Source organism: Neurospora hispaniola, assembly GCF_033458365.1.
Source record: "Neurospora hispaniola strain FGSC 10403 chromosome Unknown B0T23scaffold_1, whole genome shotgun sequence".
Taxonomy (NCBI): domain Eukaryota; kingdom Fungi; phylum Ascomycota; class Sordariomycetes; order Sordariales; family Sordariaceae; genus Neurospora; species Neurospora hispaniola.
In genome coordinates, this window is record NW_026944406.1 from 2,651,585 (window position 1) to 2,677,880 (window position 26,296).

The 26,296-nt window shown below is 50.1% G+C and overlaps 8 protein-coding genes across 8 annotated transcripts; 4 read left to right on the forward strand and 4 right to left on the reverse strand.

Moving 5' to 3' along the window:
- Positions 1–90: 90 nt before the first annotated feature.
- Positions 91–1,266, reverse strand: B0T23DRAFT_369723 (uncharacterized protein). Its single transcript, XM_062836538.1, has 3 exons — positions 393–1,266; positions 335–345; positions 91–245 (listed from the first exon to the last, which is right to left on the reverse strand). Exons 1-3 carry the CDS (start codon positions 838–840, stop codon positions 108–110), a joined length of 597 nt encoding a protein of 198 aa, XP_062696974.1. The 5' UTR covers positions 841–1,266; the 3' UTR covers positions 91–107.
- Positions 1,267–2,279: 1,013 nt separating this feature from the next.
- On the forward strand, positions 2,280–4,631 carry B0T23DRAFT_15645 (formate dehydrogenase). The gene is made up of 3 exons (XM_062832634.1): positions 2,280–2,665; positions 2,865–2,912; positions 3,406–4,631. Exons 1-3 carry the CDS (start codon positions 2,663–2,665, stop codon positions 4,477–4,479), a joined length of 1,125 nt encoding a protein of 374 aa, XP_062696975.1. The 5' UTR covers positions 2,280–2,662; the 3' UTR covers positions 4,480–4,631.
- A 661-nt stretch (positions 4,632–5,292) lies between these two features.
- B0T23DRAFT_15661 (leucine--tRNA ligase precursor, mitochondrial) lies at positions 5,293–8,440 on the reverse strand. The gene is made up of 2 exons (XM_062832639.1): positions 7,820–8,440; positions 5,293–7,758 (listed from the first exon to the last, which is right to left on the reverse strand). Exons 1-2 carry the CDS (start codon positions 8,339–8,341, stop codon positions 5,320–5,322), a joined length of 2,961 nt encoding a protein of 986 aa, XP_062696976.1. The 5' UTR covers positions 8,342–8,440; the 3' UTR covers positions 5,293–5,319.
- Positions 8,441–9,125: 685 nt separating this feature from the next.
- B0T23DRAFT_349491 (amino acid permease-domain-containing protein) lies at positions 9,126–11,784 on the forward strand. Its single transcript, XM_062836038.1, has 2 exons — positions 9,126–10,611; positions 10,663–11,784. Exons 1-2 carry the CDS (start codon positions 9,592–9,594, stop codon positions 11,509–11,511), a joined length of 1,869 nt encoding a protein of 622 aa, XP_062696977.1. The 5' UTR covers positions 9,126–9,591; the 3' UTR covers positions 11,512–11,784.
- A 139-nt stretch (positions 11,785–11,923) lies between these two features.
- Positions 11,924–13,945, forward strand: B0T23DRAFT_369732 (uncharacterized protein). The gene has a single exon (XM_062836540.1). The coding sequence runs from the start codon at positions 12,112–12,114 to the stop codon at positions 13,717–13,719; it is 1,608 nt and encodes a 535-aa protein (XP_062696978.1). The 5' UTR covers positions 11,924–12,111; the 3' UTR covers positions 13,720–13,945.
- A 442-nt stretch (positions 13,946–14,387) lies between these two features.
- B0T23DRAFT_424820 (S-adenosyl-L-methionine-dependent methyltransferase) lies at positions 14,388–15,783 on the reverse strand (the record flags this gene model as incomplete). Its single annotated transcript, XM_062839870.1, has 2 exons — positions 14,388–15,378; positions 15,503–15,783. 2 exons carry the CDS (start codon positions 15,781–15,783, stop codon positions 14,388–14,390), a joined length of 1,272 nt encoding a protein of 423 aa, XP_062696979.1.
- Positions 15,784–16,270: 487 nt separating this feature from the next.
- On the forward strand, positions 16,271–17,893 carry B0T23DRAFT_369739 (Sucrase/ferredoxin-like-domain-containing protein). The gene is made up of 2 exons (XM_062836541.1): positions 16,271–16,825; positions 16,992–17,893. Exons 1-2 carry the CDS (start codon positions 16,436–16,438, stop codon positions 17,766–17,768), a joined length of 1,167 nt encoding a protein of 388 aa, XP_062696980.1. The 5' UTR covers positions 16,271–16,435; the 3' UTR covers positions 17,769–17,893.
- A 13-nt stretch (positions 17,894–17,906) lies between these two features.
- B0T23DRAFT_15716 (uncharacterized protein) lies at positions 17,907–22,622 on the reverse strand. Its single transcript, XM_062832649.1, has 3 exons — positions 18,931–22,622; positions 18,454–18,863; positions 17,907–18,343 (listed from the first exon to the last, which is right to left on the reverse strand). The coding sequence occupies exons 1-3, from the start codon at positions 22,399–22,401 to the stop codon at positions 18,226–18,228; spliced, it is 3,999 nt and encodes a 1,332-aa protein (XP_062696981.1). The 5' UTR covers positions 22,402–22,622; the 3' UTR covers positions 17,907–18,225.
- Between the last annotated feature and the right edge of the window lie 3,674 nt (positions 22,623–26,296).

Below are 26,296 nucleotides of genomic sequence, written 5' to 3' on the forward strand. Positions count from 1 at the left end.
TGCCGTTGTGCTTGGCGAAATAGTCAACATGCAAGGTACGAGGTACCATTCCGGACAGATGGGTCATTCCTCCGTACTTATCAACGTCAATCCTTCAGCCCTGAACATCAAGGAAACCTCAGACCCTTTCTGCCGAGTCTCCTGTCTAAGGTAACAGGGTCCCTGGCGTTGTTGCCCAGCGTTGATCCGGATCGGATGGTACGACTTTGATTTGCCTGAGGCTCCGAGCTATCCTTCCTGCCCGAGTAAGCAAGCAAACCCGAATACCGACAAAGACACCGCAGAATGGTCAGGTCACTCGTCCTCCTCTAACACCTCTAACCCGATCATCAAGGGGCGTCACAGGTAAACCGCCTCCCCTCCTGTGACACTATTCTCTGAATCTAGACCAGTGATGCATATCGCAAACACGGAAGGCAAGGATGACGACCAAACCCGAACACCGACATACCCACGCTCTGTGGCGTCTAACGGTCTCCGAAAAGCGACTGGATGGCACGATGTCCCTCCCCGTACATACATACTACTATGTACCTGGTGAGTTGATGCGGGTCGCGGTCCAGTAATAGAAATAAATCGCGTGAGAAAAAGCGGTACGCAGTAGTGTGTATGTTTCAAGCTTTTACCCAACAGCGAGCGCAGGCGAGACACGAAACGTTCGTTCCCTGGTCGTTGTCGTCTTCTCGGAGCGATCACGGAATGTGGTCCGTGTGGGAGCAGTAGTCTTACGCAGGGGAACAATTGGAAACTCCACATGCTTCCGACCTTTCCAGTGTTGCAGGGAACACTGAGAAAGCAAGGAAGACAAACAACCAACCTTCTCTTTTGGTGTCGGGACATCAACCGAAGATGGCTTGTTCGAGACCTTGGCGGAGGATTTGGCAGACGTTGTAGTTCGGGATATCTTTTACACTAGACTACCTACATGGTGAGAGCATGATGATGAGTTGGTAGGCAGAGGGCATCGACTTAGTTGTAGACAAGACTTATTGAGAAAACTCGGTGTGAATTTGCTATGGACAACGACTTTGGGGCGATGATGGAAAGTCAGGCATGAGGAGGCGGTTTTGACGGGCTATCTGATTTTCCATAGACACACCCACGTAACGGGTGCATTGACATCCATTTTCCTCATTTTCGGGAACCATGGTGTTTGAGGAACTCATGAGGCGACCCTCAGTCCGATTCCCACATGTCTTGCTAACAGATTCCTTACCAAAACCGGCAGAGACAAGATAGCAAACATGTTATTGCCCAGCTCTTGCCAAATCAACAGGTTGCCAAGTCAAGGAACGTCAGGGGCGGAGGCAAGCGGCGGGCGGGAACAAGGCCAGCTGACGCGGTGGCCTCTACCCCGCTCCAGACCGTACCGCACACATCAAACCAGGGGCCCGGGGGGTCATGGGGGGGGGGATGCCGAACCATCACCGAACAACCCAACACGACATCGATAGCAAACCTGCCTGCGAAACCATCAACACCCCCAACAACAACATGTACCGAACCCGAAAGAAGCCGCAAGCAACGCAAACCATTCAGGATTCGGTACAGCGGCCCCGCACGCCGCCGTGTCCGGAGCCTCCTTACGAGGAGGAGCAAACGGCCTTACTGCATGTACACCACACCATCTTTGCCCTTCTCAAAACTCGGGATCTACACCCCTGTGGAGCCCCGCGTGGTTGACAGATGAAGAAAGGCATACGTGTTAGCAAACAGTCAGGAAGTCCAAGATGCCATGATGCCACCACTGGAGGAAATGCGACGGGCGTAGTGTAGGTGATCAATGAGACCGGTGACCTGGCAAGCTTTTCTTGTAAGGTGTGAGCGGGAGGGGAAGCTGAAGACGGGCAGATATTGAGGAATATCTTACGTACAACACAACAAAAGCAGTACATACTGTTGCTCCAACAGTATTTGCTCACCCCCTCCACATATCCGGGAGCAACATCATCACTTCAGGTAATTGTCACGCTGTCTAAAAGACTCCTCCGGCTAAACACACACCGGGCATTCTTGTGTGGGCGTGGGTACCTGTGCTGTCTAACTGTGTCCAAATGTTGCTTCGAGCTGTGCCGAGAGTGGCGGACGAGTAGCAGGTTGAAGCCAAGGTTCCCGCTCAGACGAACAATTCCGAAATATGTCCCGCGCCATCTCAAAGTCGGTATCCCACTCAACCCCATGAACTAGTATCCCGATGTGGCATTCCCCACGGTGTGACATAGCGAGCAACAACAAGAATCGATTGGTTGATGCTTCATGTAGACGATCGGATTGACCCTGGCAGGAAACACCCCGTACCCCGCTGTCTCTGTTGTCTCGCCCTTCGCCCTTTGGCTCCTCCTCTCCTCATCGACACTCGGGGCCGCCAGACTAGCGGGCAAAGCTAGAGAGGTACCTTGATGGATGCAGCTCTCGTTGTGATGCGAGGCAAGTAGGAGAGCGAGGAAAAGAGGGGCTCAAGTGAATGAGAGAGACCCGGCCTGATTCAGTTCCTTGGTCTTTTTGAAGATATAAATCATGGACATTTCCCGTCTTGTCCTCATCTACGACATCACCACTCTTCACTCAACAACAGACAAACATATAAAGACGTTCCTCTCGTCTTTCATCCATCCACTATAACACCAAACTTTTCTATCACATAAACAAAACAACCGACAAAATGGTACGTTTAGCGCGCTCCGTTGCTTCTTCTGCCTCTTCCTTCACCGCGGTCCTTCCACAATGTTTCTCAAACATCATCACCCCCGAGAGCGTCCAGCCTTCGACCTAGTGTCCAGGGCTGCTCTTCGACGGGACTTTACCAGTTTCGGCAACAGCAACTCCCCGCAAGTGTACGATTGCTAACAATATCACGCGAACAGGTCAAGGTTCTTGCGGTTCTCTATGACGGTGGCAAGCACGGCGAGGAGGTAAGATAGACATTTCCCACATCCCACTTACTCCACTCTGTCATGGAGTGGCCATCCACTTTCCTTGGCATATCCGCCAAATGTCTCCATCACCATTGTCCATGATCGATCAAAGGCCCAGCCCTATGAGCTGAACGGCCCAAAAAAAAGAAGAGCACTGAGAAAGTTGAGACAATCTGAGCTGCATCTCTCATGCGACTGAAAGAGATGGAACGGACACAAATCGCGGGGTAGACATGGCTCAAAGGCATCACTGCAACTGTTTACCCGTCATGTTGAATGCTTGAGGTCACGGACCGGGTTTCGGGATCCATTCGGGGATGTGGGGCGCCACCCCGACCTGCTTTGGCGTCGAACCCGGCGGTTGGCTTCCGGCTTGGCACAGCGTGGTTGTTGGCTTGGCTTTCATGGACATGGCAATGGAGACCTTGGATACGGGACGAAATATGGGAAAACACCAAGAGGCAATGGCTAACGATTGTCAACTCATCAGGTTCCTGAGCTTCTCGGAACCATTCAGAACGAGCTTGGTCTCCGCAAGTGGCTCGAGGATCAGGGCCACACCCTCGTGACCACCTGCGACAAGGACGGCGAGAACTCTACCTTTGACAAGGAGCTCGAGGATGCCGAGATCATCATCACCACTCCCTTCCACCCCGGCTACCTCACTGCTGAGCGTCTCGCCCGCGCCAAGAAGCTCAAGCTTGCTGTCACTGCCGGTATCGGTTCCGACCACGTCGACCTCAATGCCGCCAACAAGACCAACGGCGGTATCACCGTCGCCGAGGTTACCGGCTCCAACGTCGTCTCCGTTGCTGAGCACGTTCTCATGACCATCCTCGTCCTCGTCCGCAACTTCGTTCCCGCCCACGAGCAGATCCAGGAGGGCCGCTGGGACGTCGCCGAGGCCGCCAAGAACGAGTTCGATCTCGAGGGCAAGGTTGTCGGTACCGTCGGTGTCGGCCGTATCGGTGAGCGTGTCCTCCGCCGTCTCAAGCCCTTCGACTGCAAGGAGCTCCTCTACTACGACTACCAGCCCCTTTCCGCCGAGAAGGAGGCTGAGATCGGCTGCCGCCGCGTCGCCGACCTCGAGGAGATGCTCGCCCAGTGCGACGTCGTCACCATCAACTGCCCCCTTCACGAGAAGACCCAGGGTCTCTTCAACAAGGAGCTCATCTCCAAGATGAAGAAGGGCTCGTGGCTCGTCAACACTGCCCGTGGCGCCATCGTCGTCAAGGAGGACGTCGCCGAGGCCCTCAAGTCCGGCCACCTCCGCGGCTACGGCGGTGACGTCTGGTTCCCCCAGCCCGCCCCCCAGGACCACCCCCTCCGCTACGCCAAGAACCCCTTCGGCGGCGGCAACGCCATGGTCCCCCACATGTCCGGCACCTCGCTCGACGCCCAGAAGCGCTATGCTGCTGGCACCAAGGCCATCATCGAGAGCTACCTCTCCGGCAAGCACGACTACAGGCCTGAGGATCTCATTGTCTACGGCGGTGACTACGCCACCAAGTCTTATGGTGAGCGCGAGCGCGCCAAGGCTGCTGCTGCTGCCAAGTCTGCTTAAGGAGGGGCAGCAGCAAGCACCTTTTTTTTTTTTTTTTTTTCCATTTTTGCATGATTAAATAGCGGTTTTTGGGGGCTTTCTTTTGGGAATATATCTGGTTTTGGGTATGAAGCAATTAAGATAGTGGAATATCAATGATCATGACCTAACCAACAATTATCGTTCCGCTGTGACGAATGATGAACTGCGAGTGATGAACTTGACTGATCTTATGAATTCCTTCGAGGGACTATGGTGTCTAAGCCATCGTGCACACCAGCCCTTCCTGTCATAGTTTACTTACGCGACAAATGTGGCAAAAAGCCCATGGGCCTAGGAGGCTTGGGAACGAACCACCATACTGCAGCTATAGTGTACAACCTACAAAAACTGTACCTTGGGTAATAATGCACGCCGGCAATGTGTCCATCATCGGAAACCACTGAGGCATAAGACCAACAGGGTTCTCGTTGTACTAAGGGGGGCCAGGTAGCCGACTTATGTGGTGCGTTTGCTGTCTGGAGCATGGAGCTGGGGATGGGATGGAATGGGATGAAAGGGCCCGGGTGGGCTATCGGAGAGGGAGGGAGTTGAACGTAGGTTGGCAAGGTACGGCACTTACTTCGTACGTTTTGTGTTAATGTTCACCAGCAGCCGATGAAGAGCATCATGTATGGCGATGGTTAGCGATGGAGCTACACAACACGATCTCTTATCTGCAGAGCATAGAGAGAGAAGAAAATACATGAGAGTAGTAATGATCTATTTCTCTAACCCACCACAGTCTCCCACTGATACAAACACCTAATCGTACAGTAAGTATATACCTACTTACACCATCCACCCTCTTTTATCTCAACTCTACATAACAACATTCAACAGCTTTCCTCCCCTAACAACGATAACCTTCTTCGCCTTGCTCACATCCACCCCGCGTCCCTCCAGCTTCGCCCTCCCCTCCTCCGTCTTCAACACCTCACCGACAATAAACTCCCTCAACTTCTCCTCCGCACTCTTCTCCAACAACCCAGCCGGCGGCGTCCCTATCTCCACCGCGAACTTGGTCTTGCCATTCAACTGCACCGCGCACATCTGCTTCCTGCTCTTCAACAACCCCTCCGTACCATCGGGGACCGGGAACCTTGCTTGCTCACCACTGCCACTGCCACTGAACAAGGACGAAGAAGATTCGGGGAAAAGAACGTGCCAGCACTCTTCGGCAAAGGCGGGCGCGACGGGCGCCATCATGCGGATCAGAGCGGAGACTGCCTCGCGCTTGATTAGGGGGTCGGCGGCGTCGTAATTAGACGAAGAGGCGATCACGTTGGTAAGTGACATCAGGTCCGAGATGACCGTGTTGAGTGTATACACTTTGTTGTAGGAGGCGGTGACGGAGGCGATGGTGCGTTGGACTTCGCGCCAGATGGCGATGGAGGCGTCGAGTTTGGCGAGATCAACGACAGACTCGGATTGCTGTTCAAAGAAGGCCTTGACGGTGCTGGCGAAAGACAGGGTCTCAGAAGTGGAAGAAGTAGAAGAAGAAGAAGCAGTCTTTTGAACCAAGTCATGCACACGACTCAACCACCGCGTCACACCTGTAATCTTGCTTTCGTCCCAGTCCAAGATCTCGCTGACGGGCGCCTGGAAGAGTATGTGCGCGCGCGTGGCGTCGGCGCCGTACTGCGCGATGAACGTGGTCGGGTCCACGCCGTTGTGCTTGGACTTGGACATCTTCTCGTAGCTGACGTTGGCGAGCGCGCCCGTGGCCACCACCTTGGGTTGGTGGGGGTCGCTGAGGTCGACTTCGTCCGGCTTAAGGAAGCGGCCTGTGGCTGGATCGGTGTAGGTCTTGCCGTGCACCATGCCTTGGGTGATTAGACGCTTGAAGGGTTCGTAAACTTCGGAGGATTCGGACTCGGCAGCTTCGGCAGTTTCGGCCTCCTTGCCGGGAAAGGAAGAGGTCATGAGGAACTTGTAGATGAAACGGGAGTAGAGCAGATGCAGAATGGCATGCTCGACACCGCCAATGTAGAGGTCAACGGGAGTGAGAGCCTTGGCCTTCTCGGGTGAGAAGGGAGCCTCCTTGTTGTGGGCGTCGATGAAACGCATGTAGTACCAACTCGAGTCGACAAAGGTGTCCATGGTGTCGGTGTCGCGCTTGGCGTCGCCACCGCACTTGGGGCAAGATGTGTTGATCCAGTCGGTTTGAGACTCGAGCGGATTGCCGGTCTTCTTGCCAGCCCAGTGCTCGTCAACTTCGGGGAGTACAACAGGGAGTTGCTCGTCAGGAACGGGAACAGTGCCGCAAGAGCCGCAGTGCACGATGGGAATGGGTGTTCCCCAGTATCTCTGGCGGCTGATCAGCCAGTCACGCAGACGCCACTTCTCAGTCTCCTTTGCGAGACCAGCGGGCTCCAGAAGCTTGACGAGCATCTCACCGGCCTCCTTGGACGACTTGCCCTTGAAGATACCACTGTTGGCGTTCATAACGCCATGGTCAGTGAATGGCTCGTTGGGCATGGCGGTAGTACTCTCATCCTCGGAAGCCGCCAGGACGAAGCGGACGGGAGCGTCGTAGTGGTGTTCTTTCCAAAAAGCATGGTCTCTGAGATCGTGGCCGGGCACACCCATTACGGCGCCCTCACCATAGTCACCAAGGACATATGGCGCTACATAAATGGGAAGCGAGACCTTGGTGTCCTCGGGTGTCTCTTCGTGATAGGCCAAGGGGTTGACGGCGCGAATGTGGGGGAGCAGGTATCCAACCTTGGAGTCAGGAGAAAGTCCGGGCAATGTGCTGAGGAAGGCCTGAAGCTCGGGGTCGCTCTTTGCCAGTTGCTGAACGGAAGGATGAGTAGCAGCGAGGGCAATGTACTGGACACCAAAAAGGGTATCAGGTCGACTGGTGAACACCTCGATGGCAGAGGGAGTACCCTGGCCAAAAGCCAGGACGGGGAACTTGACAGTCGCGCCCTTGGACTTGCCTAGCCAGTTCTTCTGCATGGCCAGGACTCTCTCGGGCCACGCCTCGTTCTTGGCAAGCGTCTCTAGGTCTTTGAGCAGGGACTCGCGGAATTCGGAGATCTTGAGGAACCACTGCTTCAGCTTGCGCTTCTCGACCTTGGCACCGGACCTCCACGAGCAGCCGTTGGCATCAACTTGCTCGTTCGCAAGCACCGTCTTGTCGACAGGGTCATAGTTGACCTCGGCTTCCGCCTGGTAGGCCAGACCCTTCTCATGGAGAGCGAGGAAGATCTTTTGCGTATGCTTATAGAAGTCGGGATCGCAAGTAGCAAGTTCCTGGGCTGGGTTAGCATGGAGATTTTATACAATAGTCACATGATGTGTGTGGGATACGCACGCAGTTCCAATCCCATGAGCCGTTCATGTGACCCAGCTGCTCCTTCATCTTAGCGATATTGGCCTTGGTCCATGTGGCCGGGTTGATGCCTCTCTCAATGGCAGCATTTTCAGCTGGCAATCCAAAGGCATCCCAACCCATGGGCAACAGGACCTTGTGGCCCTGGAGAGTCTGGAACCTCGCAATCACATCGGCAATGGTGTAAACCCTGAGATGGCCGAGGTGCAGATTGCCCGATGGATAGGGAAACATGGGAAGGACATATTGGTTCTTTTCGTCTTCCTTGTTGCCCTTCTCACGGCTGGATTCGGCCCATTTCTGGCGCCATTTTTGGTCGAGGGCGAGGAGGTCTAGCTTGTGGTCGGCATAGAATCTCTTCCAAGACTCGGTGCCCAAGTGCTGCTGGAGGGCAACGCCAACAGGGCGCCGGGGAGAAGCAGCAAGAGAGGAGAGAACTGGTCGTAGTGATGAGCCCAGCTTGGGCACTAACCGGCCGAGCGGCCTTGCGCAAATGAGAGGCATCGCGTTGTTTTTGTTTGGGCCGATGATCACATTGCCTGGTCAACCGGCGGGGAAAATTGGAGGAGGAAACAAGCCGAAGCACTCTCGTTAAAACTGCATGTTCATCCGATTTGTTTGTATCCAGAGTCAACGGGCAGCTGCGTCCTCAGTCTTTGCATTTACATGATATGTAGTCAGTTGCTGCCCAGTCTAGCAAACAATGAATGAATCAGAAGCACTCTCAAGCTACGATAGAGCAATATTCTCGGTATCGAAGTTGTTGTATTCGACATCGGACGTCAATTTTTTCCTTTTCTTGGTTATGTCGATCTGCAGGGTTTCTCAAGTCCAAGGTACAAGAGACGAAGCTGCAGCACATCTACCCAGACTCGCGGACTTTAGATCCGATGGTGATACATGTCAGATGTTTGCTCGAGTAGAGTGAACAGAGATATTGTTAGGCTTTGAAACTGAGACAAAAGTTAGGCATAACAATACAATTCCAGGATTTTAGAGTTTGCATGATCTTCATCATCAAGTTGCTGGTACTTTGCGTAATGAAGAACAACAGCCGCCAGATGGGTCACGGTAGGAGTGCACAGACCAGGCCAACTGGAGGTCTCAAGGTTCTTGATGTGGAGTGGAGCGTGCCCCTTGAACCTGCTTCTTGGCCCGCAATTGGCCCGCATTTGGCCGTGCCTGGCCTTGTCTTGCCTGCCGGGGAAAATACTGGGGTACAACCCACCCGCCCCGTACTTTGGGCCCTGTTTCCATCCAGACTTGTCTGGAGCTTCCAGGGCAACTAGTTGCTGTCACTGGTGTCGCTGTCGCGGTTCAAAGGAAAAAGAGTGGCCCTGACAAGCCTCATTTCCGCCAGATTCGGCCAGACACGCCATCCCGCATTCTAGACTCTTTTTTTTCTTAATCTGCTTCTTCCTTTCTTCTCTGTGTTCTATTTGCTTGCTATTCAAGCCTCATCATTGTCTATTCTAGAGCCACGTCTGGAAACCGTGTTAACCACGAGCCACGATCATCACGATAATAGATACCCTTACCACTCTTACACCACTTAATACCAACCACCTTGACCGGGCTTTGCGCCAGTCTTCTGCACCATTCGAACATTTCTTCACTCAACAACCGAGACGCATACCGAGAAGATCAAAGGAGACTTGTACGGCTATGATATCGTTGTCAGCAGAAACACCCCGAGTTTAGAAAGCAACAAGTTCGACCGACCGAGCGCCCCCGCAAGAGGTAGCACCCGAGACATGCCACCATTGTACTCTCACAACCTGGAACCCGGGCGTGACTCGCTAGAACTCGCATCTCTAGCCAGCTCAGACCCCGGGCCCGACACAGGCGACGACACCAGTTCCCGTCCGAGCATTTCGTCGTCGCGAAAGCTCTCCCTCGAGCGAGAGGACCCCCTGGACAATGGCAACTACGCTGCCTCGGGCCACCGTGTGCGCCCAGAACGATCGACGTCTGTCAATTCTACATTCAGCTTCGCCGCAAACCTCTTTCCTCTATCGTCGACAACCGGAGGCGGATATGCTCCGTTGGGTGCGCCCACAGCAACGAGGGGTCATGTCAATGGCGGTTTGGGAGGAGGCTCGTTAGAGAAGCACAAAACCTTGACTTACCTAAATGGCTTGTCCTTGATTGTTGGTTTGATTATTGGCTCGGGCATCTTTTCTTCGCCTAGTCAGGTCAACGCCAATGCAGGGTCGCCTGGAGCAGCCATTATCGTATGGGTTGTGGCGGGGATTCTGGCCTGGACGGGCGCCGCAAGTTACGCAGAATTGGGAGGTGCCATACCATTGAACGGAGGCCCGCAGGTGTACCTATCCAAGATCTTTGGAGAACTGGCCGGATTTCTGTTCACATGGGTCGCGGTGCTGGTCCTGAAGCCTGGTAGCGCCGCCATCATCTCCATCATCATGGGCGAGTACCTGGTGAGAACCTTCATTGGCGCCGAAGCCGAGACCATCAACCCCTGGATCAGCAAGTCAGTCGCGCTGGTTGGACTCTTTCTGGTCACCTTTCTGAACTCGGTCTCGACCAAGCTCGGGACACGGATGAACGATATGCTCATGTTTCTCAAATTTGTTGCATTGCTTGGCGTTACCATTGTTGGCATCGTCGTTGCCGCGACTGGCTTCTCGTTTTCTGGGGCGGCAAATCTCGACTGGAAGAAGCATGACTGGTTTGAGGGCACCAAGATGGATGCGTCGGCTTTTGCGGTGGCCCTGTATGCCGGCCTTTGGGCGTTTGATGGGTGGGATAACGTAAGAGTTTCCTCTTGCCCCTTGTGTTGACTCTCGCTAACCAAACACCAGACCAATTATGTGGTTGGTGAATTTCGCAACCCCGGTCGAGACCTTCCACGGGTCATTCACACAGCCATGCCCCTCGTCATTTTGAGCTACATCCTGGCCAATGTTGCCTACTTCTTCGTCCTTCCCCTGGACACTATTAACTCTACCAACACCGTGGCCGTCATTTTCGGATCCAAAGTCTTTGGTCCCGTTGGCGCTTTAATCCTCGCCCTCATTGTCAGTGCTTCCTGCTTCGGCGCTCTCAACGCCTCCACCTTTACCAGCAGCCGCCTCGTCTACGTTGCCGGCAAGGAAGGCTACATTCCTGAGCTCTTTGGGCGCATCGGCAGCGGCACCGCCGTTGACCAACATGAATCCCTAACCACCATGCGCACTCGCTCGTGGTTCACCAAGAAGCTTGTCCGTATTGTTGCTGATGAAGACACCGGTCTCTTCTACACGCCTATCCCCGCGCTCATGCTGAACTGCGCTCTTACGACCGCTTACGTATGCGTGGGCGAGTTTGGTACACTCGTCACCTTCTACGGAGTGGCTGGCTATACGTTTTACTTTTTGACGGTGCTGGGTCTGATCGTGCTCCGGGTTAAGGAACCTAATCTCGAGAGGCCGTACAAGACGTGGATCACCACACCTATCATCTTCTGCTGTGTGAGTCTGTTCCTGCTGAGCAGGGCGGTCTTTGCCCAGCCGCTGCAGACCTTGTTGGTTGTGGCTTTTGTGGTGGTGGGCGTACCGGTGTACTATTGGCGGAGGTATGTGAACGGACGCAGCGCTGTTAAGAGAGAAGTGGGTGGGATGAGGGAGGTGAGGGAAGAGAGACCCTGGTGGAAGTTTTGGCAGATAAGGTAATGAAGATTTGTTGGTGGTGGGTTGGTTAGCCGACACTGCCTCTTGGATAGTGATGAAGGCTGTTTATGAACAAGAAGCTTTGTCACCTGGCAAGGGAACTTTCTTGCTCTATAACCTGATGACCGAAAGGATGAATAGAATGTCTAGATACCCGGTACTTGGTACCGCAAAACAAACCTGGCTTGAACTTTTCGAATCCTGACTCGGTCCCTAGGAGTCTTGTCAATCTTAGTAGCGAATTTCTAGAATTTTGGTATCAAGTCTCGATTTGGCATGAGCATCAATCCCTTAAGACTTGACCTCCAAAGAGCTTTGCCTCCAAAGGGAATTGAACCGCTTGCAACCCTAACCCTTGATCTAACACCAAATCTGGACTTTCAACTTCGCTTTCACATTTTCCACTCAACAACATTCATTCAGTCCATAGTACATATTTCTGACTCAAGCTGTTCATTCATTCAACCCTCCCCCGCCTGTCTATCCTTCGCTCTCTTTACCTTTTGTCTTTCTTTTCTCATACATATTTGCCCTCCCGCTGAAAAAGAGAGAGATTTCTCTCACAATCTTCTACCGTTTCGAGTCGATCAGGAACAACAAAAAATGAGTGCCCGACTTCTCCGTCCATTAACACGGCGTCTGCCACCAACAAGCCCAGCATGCCTCCGATTAGTCAGGCCGGGGACATATAACGTCTCTCATTTCAATCCAGTAGTACACAGCAACACCACCTCTCTCCAGATCCGAAGTATTGCCAGGCCATACTCCTCCAAACTCTCCCCCGGCGAAGGCATGGGCCATAACACCCCCCAGAACCAAAAACAAGAACAGCAATCCAACCAAGACCAAGATAACCAAAAGTCCGACGGTTCATCATCATCATCATCATCATCATCATCAAACTCCAAAAAGTCCAAACTCCTCCTCATCGCCGCCGTCTTCTCCGGCTACCTCTTCCACTCCATTATTCTCCGCCCCAACGACCTCTCCCTAGGGGACATCCCCGTTCTCTTGGATATCGTCTCCCCGCCCTCGCTAAACCCGACCTCTTTCGTGCCTTACACCATCGTTGAGCGCGAGCAGGTGTCGAGTACGGCGTTCATCATCACTGTGGAACCCTTTGATCCGCTCCACCGTCTCATGGGTGGGAGTGAGAAGAACGCGAGGAAGAATGCGAACAAGCTAAGAAATGAGCTCCAGGAGGCCTGGAATCACGGCTTGTGGTGCGTGGAGATTAAGCAGCCGCAGTTGCAGGTGGCGAGGGACTATACCCCCTTGCCACCGCCGGTGGGGCAGGAAAGAGAGGAGATGGTTAGGGGACGATTGAGGTTCTTGATTAGGAAGATGGAGGGCGGGGAGGTGAGCAGCTATTTGAGTAAGCTGCAGGTGGGGGATAAGGTGGAGTTGAGGGGACCGCATTTGGGGTTTGATGTTGCGAGGAGGCTTGGTGGTTCTTTGGAAAGCTCCAGCTCTGGTGGTGGTGGGAAAGAGCAAGGGCGGGTGGTTTTCCTAGCTGGAGGTACTGGTATTGCGCCGGCGCTGCAGGTGGCTAGGAGGCTGTACGGCCCTGTGTACGAAAAGGAGAACGGGAAGAAGGAGGAGGAATGGAAGGAAATCGAGGATATGCCTGCCATACCACCGAAGATGACGATTGTGTGGGCGAATAGGTTCAGGGAGGATTGTCCGGATTGCGAGGACTTGGAGGCGTTGAGGAAGAGGGGGTATTTGCCTCCTTCCCTTGATAACGCTAAGAATACCGCTGCTGGTGGTATTATGCCTTATCTCCAGGACATCAAAGCCCATCACCCCGAGCAGTTCAACTACGCTTGCACAGTCGACACGGAGAAAAGGTTTATTGACGCCAAGACTATTCTTGACGCTGTTGTGTCTACCACTCCCAACCCGAAGTCTTCTTCCACCACATCCCTCACCAAAAGCACGACACACCCCTCCTGTCCTTTCCATTCTTCCTCCGCCTTGATCAACGTCAGCGACAGGCAGGACCACGAAGCCCGGTGCAAGTGCGCTTCTCATGCAAACGGCAAGAACCTTCTCATGGTCTCCGGGCCGGATGGGTTCATTGCCCGGTTCGCTGGTCCCAAGGCTTGGTCCGAAGGTTTGGAGAGACAGGGACATGTGGCGGGGGTGGCGGGTGAGTTGATGAAGAAAGGGAAGATGAACAAGGAGGAGTGGATGGTCTTGAAGTTGTGAGTTGGGTTGGCTTGTTCGTAGTTGGAGACTGAGGATGGGGTTTGTGGATGGCAGCATTGGGGCAGAGGGCTGGGAAGAGCAAGGTCGCAGTTTCTTGTTTTCTCTCTGCTTCTTGGTAGATATTCTCTGTATCTGTACACTCGGTTACTGTAAGATTAGGGTAAGAGCTTGAACTAGACAAAAGTTTTGATGAGTACTGAATAGAAGGGATAATATAGACGAAAGAACTAAATCCTGATCAGCCGCTAGTCATCATCTATCACCTCGGTACCTTCTCAACCCACACGCAACTTCCACTTCGAGCCCGAGCCTGGGCCCTTTCATCCCATCCACCAGCACCAGGCAACCATATAAGGTCCGTTGCCTAGTCCCTCTACCACAATGGAACCTGGCTGTGGTCGTATGGCGCAGTGGTTCCTGTTGATGAAAACATTGCCGGTGTGCGTGGTACCCGAGGTACAGTTTTCGTAGGTCTCCCGGAGTATGGTGGTTCGTTCCCCCCAGCCTCTTGGGCGATTGAACTTTTTGCGACTTATGTCGCGCTCAATATTACTCAAAAAGCATACAGGTGATTTGAGTTTCTCTCTTTCATTTCCAACTTGTTCGCAGTATGCAAGATGCAAAAAAAATACTTGCTGTGAACACCTCCTTTCCCTTTCTTGGGTTCCTCACACATCATCAACCACCCCAACCCTCCTCAAATACACACTCCTCCCATGTCCCTCCGGATGACCCTTCACCACAATTGTTTGTTTTTGTCCATCAACTCCCACACCCACCTCCAAAGTCTCTTCATACCCTTCAAACCCCACCAAATCATCCCTCCAGATCTGCACCGCACCTGCCCCTGCCCCCTTTTCCTTTCCATCAGTCCCTTCCCCACTACCGAAATAAAATCCCCTCAATTTCCCATCCCCCAAAACCATCCCCACCACCCGCTTCGCCTGCTCCATGTCTCCGACCTCCATTAGCACCCTTTTCGGCCTATAAGTCCTCGCAATCTCCAGCAGTCTTGCATAGAACACGTCCTCTTCCTGATATTCCACCGTTTGTAACAAGATCTCGTTGTCGGCGTAGTAGTGATCGTAGAAATGCTTCTGATGTAAATCCACGCGCTCGACGGGCGGGACGAGAGCGAGTTTTGGTTCCCAGTTGCGCACGGAGCGAGAGGTGGACAGCGCGAAGCCTGAAGGGGAGATGTAAGGGGGGTTGGAGGTCAGGAGGTCCCATTCACCACCTGTACCTGTAGAGGAGGAGGAGGAGGAAGTGGATGATAATGAAGGGGTGGAGAGGATGGGGTCCAAGGAGGTAGGGGAGAAGATATCGGCTTTGTGGAAATGGAGCGATCTTTGTGGATGGGATTTATCTCCGGGACTGGAAGGGCGAGGGAAGCGGTGCGCACGGAGATTGTGGTGCAGGTTTTGCCGGGAGAGGTTGATGGCTTTTTGGGAGATGTCGACTCCCACTACGTTTAGAGACTGGAAAGGGAGAGAGCGGGAGAGTTGGGAGTAGATGAGGAGGGGGATGCAGCCTGTGCCGGTGCAGAGATCGATGATGTTTAGGGGTTGGTGTTGATGTTGATCTGATTCTGATTTGGAACTGGAAAGAGAGCGGCGAAGGATGTTGGAGAGGTGGATGGTGTAGGATTCTGTTTCAGTTCTTTTTGTTTGGAGGCAAAGAAAAGTGTCAGTTAGTCCATGTGTAAAGAGAAGTTTACAACAGCTGAGAGTAGGTAAAGTGATGAGATGGTGATGATTGAATGAATGCATGCAAATGTACCTACCTGGGAATCAACACCCCTGGTCGACACTTGATTTCGAGATCACCGAATGGCTGGTTGCCTAGCACGTAAGCCAAAGGGAGACCTTTGCCTCGCCTGTCGCATAGCTTCCATACTCGGGCACCAAAGGGAATGATGGAAGGGGTTTCGGCGACATGCTGTTTGATCCAGCGGAGCTCGTTGGCGGTTGATTCGAGGGTTCGACAAACAGGAAGAAGTTTGGCGGCGTTAAGACCTAGTTTTTTGCGGCCTTGCCAAAAGAGTTGAGGTTTGATTCGGGGCATAGTTGTCCGGGAGATGTTACGAAGGTTGTCTTCTAAGTCACAAACTCGTCGTGAGACTTCTTGGTGCTATTTTCTTCTGTAAATCAGGGTGAGGATGCGAATGGATGCCAGGAATGTGACTAATTTGATACGCCTTTTGATTTTTTATTTATTTTTGTTTCTGACATTGACCATGTAGCTATTTAGTGATATGATCTCAACTGAGAGACAAACTTGTTATAGAAACCTGAAAAGGTGAGCCACACTCACTAAAGTCTGAAGTTTACATGACCAAAGTCAAATCGACGGTTGAAGTCGGTTGACGCTGATCGGGTACCATTTCCGAAAGGTGCAATCGAGGGACTCAAGAGGTACCTCTGGAGGTACCTACCTATAGGTACACATGCATTGCATCCTTATCTAATCAGATAAAGCTTCGATAAGCTGTTCCACTTCGATGACGCCAAAAGTTACCCCTGTGGTTACACAGTAAGCACCTCACTCGTAACTCCGAACTCTCCGCTGACATAAATTAACTAAGCACCATCATCCATCACCAAGTCCATTTGCGACAACGGTAAGGGATATAAAAGACGACATCTCCGACCCCGAAATTGGGCTCTACACGGCCAGACAGTCTGCCCTGCGCATTTGATCCGCACAGATAACAACCATGCTCCTCCTCCGACCTCTCCGCCAAACATCACGAGTCGCAACCGCAGCCCTGAGCGCTTCGACGACGCGGGCTTGCGCTCAACGCTCCAGCAATGTAGCCCCCTCCTTCCGGCGCACATACGCAGCAAGAGGCGCCCCTGCGGTCTTCCCGACCATCGATACCTGCCCATCGCCAACCTGCTCATGCGCCCCGACTCCCTCGTTCCCCGAAGGCTTCGAGATCGATCATACTACGCCTCTTAACGGTCTTATGCCAAATCACGCTCAGCAAGTCCTAATCTGCACTGGCAAGGACGACTGGCCATCCAAGATCGAGGACGATGACAATGGCCAAAACCATGCCGCCATGTTGCGTGATTTAATCGGCCGCGGAGGTCCCTATAGCGATGTGAGTTGACCAAAAAGCCCATGGAAAGGTCCAGCCAGTCACAGTTAAAGGAGATGGTGGAGGGTCCAACGGGGAAAAAACAAAAATAAAATAAAAAAGAAAGCAGTAATGGCTAACAGGTAAGTTCCCACCTCCCCCTTGAGGTTTGCTCCTCCCCCATCAACAGCCCTTCCACAACATCTCCGTCCTCAACGTCTCCTTCCCCCCATCTTCGTCTCCTTCTTCTGCTTCCTCGCCCGCCGACCAGGAGGCCACAAACACCACCGCCCCAACAACAACATCCATCTACCTCCTTCCCGACTTCAAATACATTCCCTCCCTCTCCTCCGACCCCAACCACGTCAAGGCCCTCGTAAAAGCCCACCTCCTCCCCGAAAAGCTGCACCCCGTGCACAACCACTCGCCGCCCGCCAAGAGGGAGGCCCTCCTCCGCGATCCCAGCTATGCCGATATGCTACCCGGCGGGGTCCGCGACATCCGCAACGAGGTGATTGTTCTCATCTGCGGCCATGGCGGGCGGGACCAGCGGTGCGGGGTGTACGGGCCTCTGTTGAGAAGTGAGTTCGAGACGAGGCTGGCGGAGCAAGGTCAACAACAACAACAACAAGGGCCGGGGATTGAGGTGCTGAAGGGCGCTGCTGAGAAGGCCGTGGACCTGGAGAAAAAGAAGGGGGTCTGGGGAGCAAGAGTTGGACTGATTAGCCACATTGGTGGCCACAAGTTTGCGGGCAACGTGATTGTTTATATCCCGCCGGGCTTGAAGTCTTATGATGACTCGGACGTGCCGCATCCACTGGCGGGACATGGTATTTGGTACGGTAGGGTTGAGCCGAAGCATGTGGAGGGGATTGTGAAGGAGACAATCAAGAAGGGGAACGTGATTAAGGAGCTGTTCAGGGGCGGGATCAAGCAGGGTGGTGAAATTCTGAGGTTGCCCTTGTAGACGTCTAGGTATCTACGTACCTTACTTAGTCTGTAAGAATTTGTGAGATCTTCGTGAAAAGTCTTCATAGCTGAATTCAATTCCGATCAAAGCCGAATGTTCTTGATCACCGTGACATCGCTAAGCATACCCACAATAGTGAGTGAACACTCCCAAGTAACGAATGCAAGCAGCCCACCGTCCAGTTTTTGGATGGTTTGGCGAACAATGTCATCATGCACACCAACGTTTGGGCAAAACAAAAGCTGGAGGTGTTGAGATACTAATGGTAGTATCAGCGCTATACCAACTGTGTAGAGGTATGTAGGACGTCTAGTGTTTATAAAAGTCAACAAGGAGAAAAACAAGAGACGCCGACCTCGACACTGTGTTTTATTCAATTCCAATCCACTTCCTCCCATCCCAGCTCAAGCCTCTTCTTCTTCCTTTTCTTCTTTCTTTTGCCCACATCTAACTCTTATATCCCCTGAACCTTCCTATACGAAGGCGGTTTCATCGTCCTCCTAATCACCTTGGCCGCATACGTCGGGATGAGCGAGATAGCAGCGATAGCAGCCACGCGCCATAAGAAGCCCCTATTTTTTTTTTGGCGAGTCAGGTTAGTGAACAATTTTCCTAAAGGGATACGGTAGTACCCCCAGTGAGAGAAAATACCCCCAGGGAGAGAAAAGGTAATAACACTCACAAAGTCAAAACAAACTTCAAATCAAAATATTCTCCCAAAAACGGTATCGAGACAATGTACATCAGAAACGTCCCCACAATCGAGACCACCATGACCCAATGCCACGTTGTGATCTCGATCGCAACCATGAGCAGCTCGTTGAGCACCAGCACCGTGTAGCTGACGGCCAACATGCGGGGGCCATCGATGCCGGTGAGGACTTGAGACAGGCCCTGGATCAGACAGCCTTGATAGATGGAGACGAAGACCCAAACGAAAAACGTCCGGTAAGAAAGAGAGCTACCCGAGGTTAATTCCTTGTAGAGCTCGGGGTACAGGTTGGCAAGGTCCTCGTCTACGTCCTTGTCGAGGACGAGAGAGAGGACGGGGAATGCGGTGTAGACTGTTGCGTAGCCTACCATCAGCCAGTCCTGTGTTTTTTTTTCGGTTAGTAACTACGACTGCAACGAAAGGGATCGCTCGCCAAGTCAAGCGTACCTTGTAGAGACCCTCCGGCTCAAACTTGAGAGCAATACTGTACATAGTCTGACAGACAGCAATAATCAAGCCACGATGAATGACAAACTGCGCCAACTTTGCGCTGCGCTTATAGCTATTACGACCGTGCCACACCAAAAGCTTGGTCAAATGGTGAAACTGCTCAATGGAAAAGTCGGCCGCCAAACTAGCCTGACGACCTTCCTTACCCACAATGCCCACGCCCACGTCGGCAGCCTGGATCATGGAAACATCGTTTCCACCGTCCCCGATACAGCAGACGCGCTTCTTGGTGTACTCTTTGATTAGCTTGGCGACCTCGGCTTTCTGGGTAGGCGAGCAACGGCAAGCCACGACGGTCGGCAGGAGCACGGCCACGGAGATGAACTCGCGTCGGAAGTGGGTCAGGTACATGGCGAGGGACTCTCCATCGATGAGCAGACAGGAATCGGTCTTGCTTCGGAGCAGATCCAAATTATCCTGCGCGCCGTCCTTCCTCCTGAGCTTGGCAATCGTGTGGATGTACTGACCCCTGGCTACGAGCTTGGAGCTCACGGCGACGCAGCGAGCGGTTTCGACCTTGTCGCCTGTAAGCATCCAGATTTTAATGCCGGCGTTTCGAAGAAGTTCTAGAGAAGGTTTGACGTCCTTTTGCAGTTTATCTTCGACGCCCGTCACACCAAGCAGTTCCAGGTTGTGCTCAAGATACTGCGAGACGACAGCCTGCATGTTGGCCTCGCGGCCGCTGATGGCGAGCGAAGCTTCGTGGTGCTTGGCCGAGAACTCCTGGTATTCCTTCAGAGACAGACGCTTCCTGCCGACCACGAGCGTGCGGAGGCCTTCGCGCGCCATGTTGGCCGTCTCTTCGTCGAGCCAGTCGTTGGCAGCGACGATGGAGCTCATGACGGTGTCCGCACCCTTTTGGTAGAACCAAATCTCGCTGCTGCCGAGGCTGGGGTTTCCGGGCTGGAGCTTTTCGTAGAACTGGACAATGATGCCCATGCGCTTGCCCTCCGAAGTGAAGGGGAAAATGTCGAGAATACGAACCTTGACCACTGGCCGGCCGGTTTCGGCGGATTCGAGGACGATGTTCTTGCGATCTCGGTGAGCCAGACGCAGGCCTACGGACTCGGTCCATTTTACAATGGCAATCTCGTCAGGCGAGCTGGCTTGGTATGAGTTGACGGTGTGGCCGTTCTCGTCTTCTTCCGAGGTCGGGGTAACGTTGTGGCAGAGGGCAAGAGCCAGAACGACATCGCGGACACGCGACCCAATCTCTCGGCGTGTCCTCGTGGCACCAACGTTGGCGGCCGAGTATGTTGAAGACGGGGTTGCCAAAGCCAAGCTTGCGGAAGAGGCCGATGAGCTAAGATTGAACCCTTGCTTCACGTAGGTCGCAACCTCGTCCATTGCTTCGTTGGCATACGATACAGTGCCGACGTGGATCTTCTTCATTTCCATTTCGTTCTGGGTTAGAGTGCCCGTCTTGTCACTCAGTAGATACTCTATCCGTCCCAGATCCTCTGGAATCGTGCTGGTTCGCACGACAGCCCCGGGAATCCCAGGATCTCTTTGAATAAACCATGAGTAGACAGACTTGCCGAGATCCAGGTTGACACGGAGACTAATGGGGACGATGGTGGAGAATAACACTAAGAATCTCATGATCTTCACGTACCAGATGTTTCCCTTGGCCGTGCTGAAGCCTTCCAGCGCAACAAGAACGATGGACAGGAAGAGCGTCAGGAAGCACAGAATTTTGGTGAGTGAGTTGATCTCATACTCCAGAAGGCCGGTCTTTGATCGCGAAGGTGAAGTAGACAAGGCTGACCGGGTTTGAGGTCCGGTATAAACAATTACTGCGAGGCTTGTCGCATTCGATGCGATGACCGTATTCGCCCAGGCCGTGTTGTCAATCGAGAGAGGCGCTGCCTTGACATCGTCGCCCTCCCTAGGATTGTAGGCGGCACCACTCATGACATCCTGTCGCGAAGGTAGAAGTTCCAATGTTCCGACAAACTCATTGACCCTTTTGTCAGGTTTTCCGGCCGTGACACGAAGACGAACCAGTTCCTCAGTGCTAAGGGTTTGTGATAAGGGGGACGCCAACCGCAGCTTCCAATCAGTTTCACCATCCAGTTGGTCGGTCCGAATAAAAGTCTCGCCGCTAGAACTCCCCTCGGCGCCATTGTTGTTGCTCTCCCTAGACGTTGTCGCATTCTTGGAACTGCCCTCTCCGACATCGTCATCATCGACATGATCCAGGAGCAGCATCTCCTCCTTCGCGGGTACTTCTTCCTCTTCGGTCTCCTTGTTGGCAGCTGATTCGTGTGCCAAGCACTTGAGAATGATAACATCTGCCGGAACGCGGTGGCCCTTGGTAAGCTTCAAGACGTCACCGACCTTGAGGTCCCGCGACTTTTTGCTGACTTCCGATAGGTAGGATGCCGGCAATTCGCGAAGACCCCGACCTTCAGTCTGTTCCTCCTCCTCCTGGATATCCGACAACCGGTCATTTTCCTGCTCAATGCCAAGACGTTTAGAGCCCTTTCGTGCATGAGACGATTTCATCTTCCTCCTAGGCCGGTTGATGCCTAGGCTAGCGCCTGGATCGTCGAACTGTAGAACGGTGTACTCTTCGGAATTCGCCTCGTTGTCCCTTCTTCTCCGTTCGATATCGTCGTAAGCCTCCTTTGCTAGGGTGATGAACAAGACAAATGCCAAGGGTGCAACGTAGGTGGAGAGGTAGCCGATTCGTAGTGCGGGGATGGCCTGGGAGAGGGCGACCAGGAGGAAGTACATGTTGAAGAAGAAGGAGAATTCGTTGTACAGAGTGACTGGCAGAAAACTCCATGCTGTGTACTTTGCGTTGGATATGATGTTGGGTGGGAAGCGGGTAGACTGGGACGAGCCAACTGCAACTAATCGTGAAGATGAGGGGTCGTCTTCCTCCTGTGCCTGCTCGTCGTTATGGTTGCTCTGGTCGCCCGACATGAAGCCTGGTAGCTTCATCGAGATGTTCCGAAGACCGTCACTGGCGAAGGACCTCCGTCGTCTTCCACTGCTGGTGCGCATTCGGCCGCCACCGCCATGTTCGCTGAGGAGGCCGGCATCCTCGTCGTGGGTGGCACTACCAACCGAGTGGCGATCATGGCGGAGCAGAGCGTCGGCGTCGTCGTCGTCGTTTCCGTCCCGGCTACGGCCTAGCTCGCCATATCCATTGCGTTTGGCGCCACGGCGTAGACTCCCCATGCGAAGATTGCGAAGTGCTATACTTGTTGTTGTTGGAGGAGGAGGGCGTTGTTCGGACGAGTTGCGGCTGCGGTGTTGCCCCAAGGACTGCTGGTGGTTATTGGGGTCGGTTGCCTGGGGGTCGAGTTCTTCGAGGTCTATCTCCAAGTCGGAGTCGGATTCATCGACGACGTGGGAATCGGGCGGCTTGGAGAGATGGTATGTGTCTGAAGAAGGCATTCCGCATTGGGCGAAGCCCTTTTCCTCCACAGCTAGATAGCGTATGCTCTTGAGTCGTGTTGTTCTTTTTTTTTTTTTTTTTTTTTTTCTGATCTGTCGCGGCCTAACTGTAGCTAAGGGTAGCTTGGGCTGTGGTCGCGACTGCGTTCGGATCTGTGGTTGGTTTGTTTGGGTTGAGTTAGGGGTCACTTGGGAGGGTCCTCGTGGTGTCGAGATCAACTCCTCCTTCCCATAGTGGCCGTGGTTGGTAGTCTAGGTGCGTCTGTCTGCTGCTGGGTGCTACGTGCTTCTGGGGTGTGCTGCGCCTGCAAGGGGAGTCGAGATAGTGTCAAGTTACTGGGTAGGAAACAGTAATAGTCCAGTCATGGTAGTGATTCGTACAATGTTTTCATCAACTGGGGAACCGAACTGAAAGATGACGATGGCATGTGACGGAAAGAAAGTCACAAACGGGGAACGGAAACTAACAAATTGGTACTAAGGGAAGTGGCAGCCTGCTCTTCATACCGTAAGGTACCTAGTACCTCTAGGGGTACTAAAAAGTGATGATTTCTCATTGGTTGGAAGTCGGCTAAAGAGAAGAAAAAGGAAAAGATCCCCGAACCCCACTCGAGCTAGCCTTAAGTAGGTGAAGAAAGATATAAACAGCACGTGACCAGAAAGAGTGGGTCACAGCACCCCTCCCACCCCTTTAAAATAGCTTCGTCCTCGAAGCGAATCTTCCCCACTATATTCCCCCAATATTATAATTCTAAATAGCCTCCCGAACCTAGGTTTCTAGGTATAGTAAGACCCCCTCTTCGACTCCCATCTCCCTTTCTTACTTTCTCAACTCCTCAAACAATATTATATCCACTTCTTCCATCTCTTTTAATTTATTATCTTCGGCCTATTCTATACAACCCCGATACTCTTTAATGTAATCTATATATAACTTCCTTCTTACTCCCTTCCTATTAATATACTTTACTTCGTACAACTATAGTATTACCACCTCCGTTACTACCTATAGCCCGACCTATAACGATTTAAATTTCGAATAACTTTTATTTCTATTTTATTCCTATACCTAGTCTCCTACATAAAACTGCCTTTCCGGCTTATTATTACTATTATTCTCTACCCTTAATATATATTTATCCTCTACTACCGTTCTATCTTCTTCCTTCCTATTAATAAAGGCTAATACTCTATCGAAACTTTCTTTATCCTCCACCGATTCTTACTTTAATATTTTATATTATTTTATTATTTCATCAGTAAATTCGATACACTCTAGTTAGAACCCCAATATAACTTTAGATAGTATTATTCCAATATTAAATATAAATCTAGTATTCAATTTATTAATAGTAAACGGTAATACAATTGGCTATACTTCAAAATCTTTCCCTTTTCGAAAGGTTGCCCATTTTCGGAACTAATCTACAATTAAATTTATATACTTTTTAATTATATTCGTAAATTTTAGACTTATTACTAGACTAAATAGTATTTTTATTCTGTAGTTCGCTAGAATTACTTTTAGAATATCATTCCGGAAATATCTCCTATTATCCGAATAGGTTCGTTACGGCTATCCCAGGATTAGGAATTATATATATAATATTATATTAGTAATTGCTAATACTGTAACTTCTTCTAATACTGCTGTTAATATAAAGTATAAGAAATAATCAACTCCTACTAATATATATTCTTTCCTATCCTTTAATTTCGGAGAAAGGGGACTTAGGAAGTTAATACTAAATAATTGTATTAGTTAGAACATTATAATAATCCTTAAAATAACTGCCGGTTATTTCCTCGAATATTATTAGTAAATTAGGTATAACCGATAATAATTAATTACATTTACTATTCTAATCGGCTACTAAAACCTTCCTTATAATTCTTAAAATATTACTTCGGTTAAATAATAACTGTAGCTATTATATATTTTCTATAGGATCTTTTCCTATTCCTTTAAGATTATATATTCTACTAGGGCGTTATTTATATTGAATTTAAATAATTTCCCCTCCAATATATAGAATTGAATTACTCTATTCTTTATTTTTTTCTTTTCTAGTTTTCTCTAATATTATAATCCTTCGTCTCCTATAAGAAGCTAAGATATAATGTCCCTGTACTACTCTAACCCTCCCGGCTCCGAGTATTTTAGGTTTATAATACTTTCTTTATTAAATGAAAAAGGTAGAGTAACACTCCCCTCTCCTATTATTACTCTTATTAGGAATTCCCTCCCTAATTCTACTTTAGGTTAATTATATAATTTTAGGGTTAATTGAGATAGCCTATTAATAACTTTAATAATTTTATCCGTATTTAGTCGATAATAGAAATTTACGTTAAATTCTATTATTATATCGATCTATTTAGAAATTTTAGAGTGGACCGATAACTTTGTATTTATAGTATCGATTATAGAAGCGTAGTCGGTATATACGTGAATTAGGAATTTGGATATTTAAATTATCTATTAGGTTTCTTTTAATACTCTTACGATAGCCAATATCTCCCTTTTTAGGTTATTATAATGGGATTTAGCGTCGATTAGGTTCTAAGATATAAATATATTAATTTTAATATCTTTCTAATATTTCTTCTTATTATATTCTTTTATAGGATCTTTCTTATTAATTTAAAATATTATTACTCCTATTCCTATTCCGGATACGTCTATAGTAATATAGATTCCCCTACTATAATTAATTCCTACTAATATATTATTTTTAATAATTTTGCAAATACTTTTCACCGCTACTATTTAGACTTCTCTCTACTCCGGGTTATCTCTCCTAATTACTTCAATTTGTATTAATTTTCCCCCTTTAGTTATTTTCTTTAATATTCGGATATAAAAGGCGTTATATAATACCCAAACTAAGTCTACTCGTCCGGGAATATATTTATGTACAAATAGTATTAGGAAAATTAATTCTTAAACTTCCTCCCAAATCTTTAGAGGTTCCCTCTCCTACTTGTCCGCCCATCTTCGGAATTTTTATTTATATTTTTTAATTAATAAAATTTTTCTATTACGGATATAAAAACCTAGCGTTTCAATGTCCTTTATAAAAAGTTTTATTTTATCTCCTACTAATAAAATTAATCTAAAAGCGATATACGGAAAATATTTTTCGGATAGGAATTATAAGTATATCCAAAAATCCGTGTTAGCTATACAATAATTATTAATATAAATAAATAGCGTACTAGTTATATCTATATTATATCCTAAAATAGATAATTCCGCGGGAAAATATAATATTTCTTTCCCTTCCTTCTTCAATCTTTAGATTTCCTCTTTATTCAATTTCCCTATTTTTAATTCTACCCAATTATAAGTCGTATTGAAGTTAGTTCTATTATTTTCTCGGAAATTATTTACTGGGTTACTGTATTCGCTATATATTTTCCTATTTAGTACTACTATTCTGGGCGGATAGGCCCCAAATGCTAAATCCCCCATTCTAGCGTATATTATTATAGAATTTTTCATTCCCTAAGGCATTCGGTCGTATAGAAATATTCTATATAGTATACGTACTCCTATTGTTTATTAATGTCCGGGTTTTATTCCTACGGCCCAATATCTATTCTTTACGTTTATAATTAATATTACTACTATTCTTCCAACAAGTAAATTATCCGCGCTCGCTTCCATATCGTAGCAGGGATATACTAATTTAATTGTATTAGTATTTATCGGCCGGAAATTGTAAACGGTTTTCCGGTCTCCTTTTATTTTAATATTAGATTTAGAAGGGTATAATATATTAGCTGCATATAATAAATTACTATAGAAAATCATATCTGTATTTTCTATTATTGGAAAGATCTTCTCTACGAATACCCTTACATCCTTAGAATATCTAATAAGTCGAAAAGT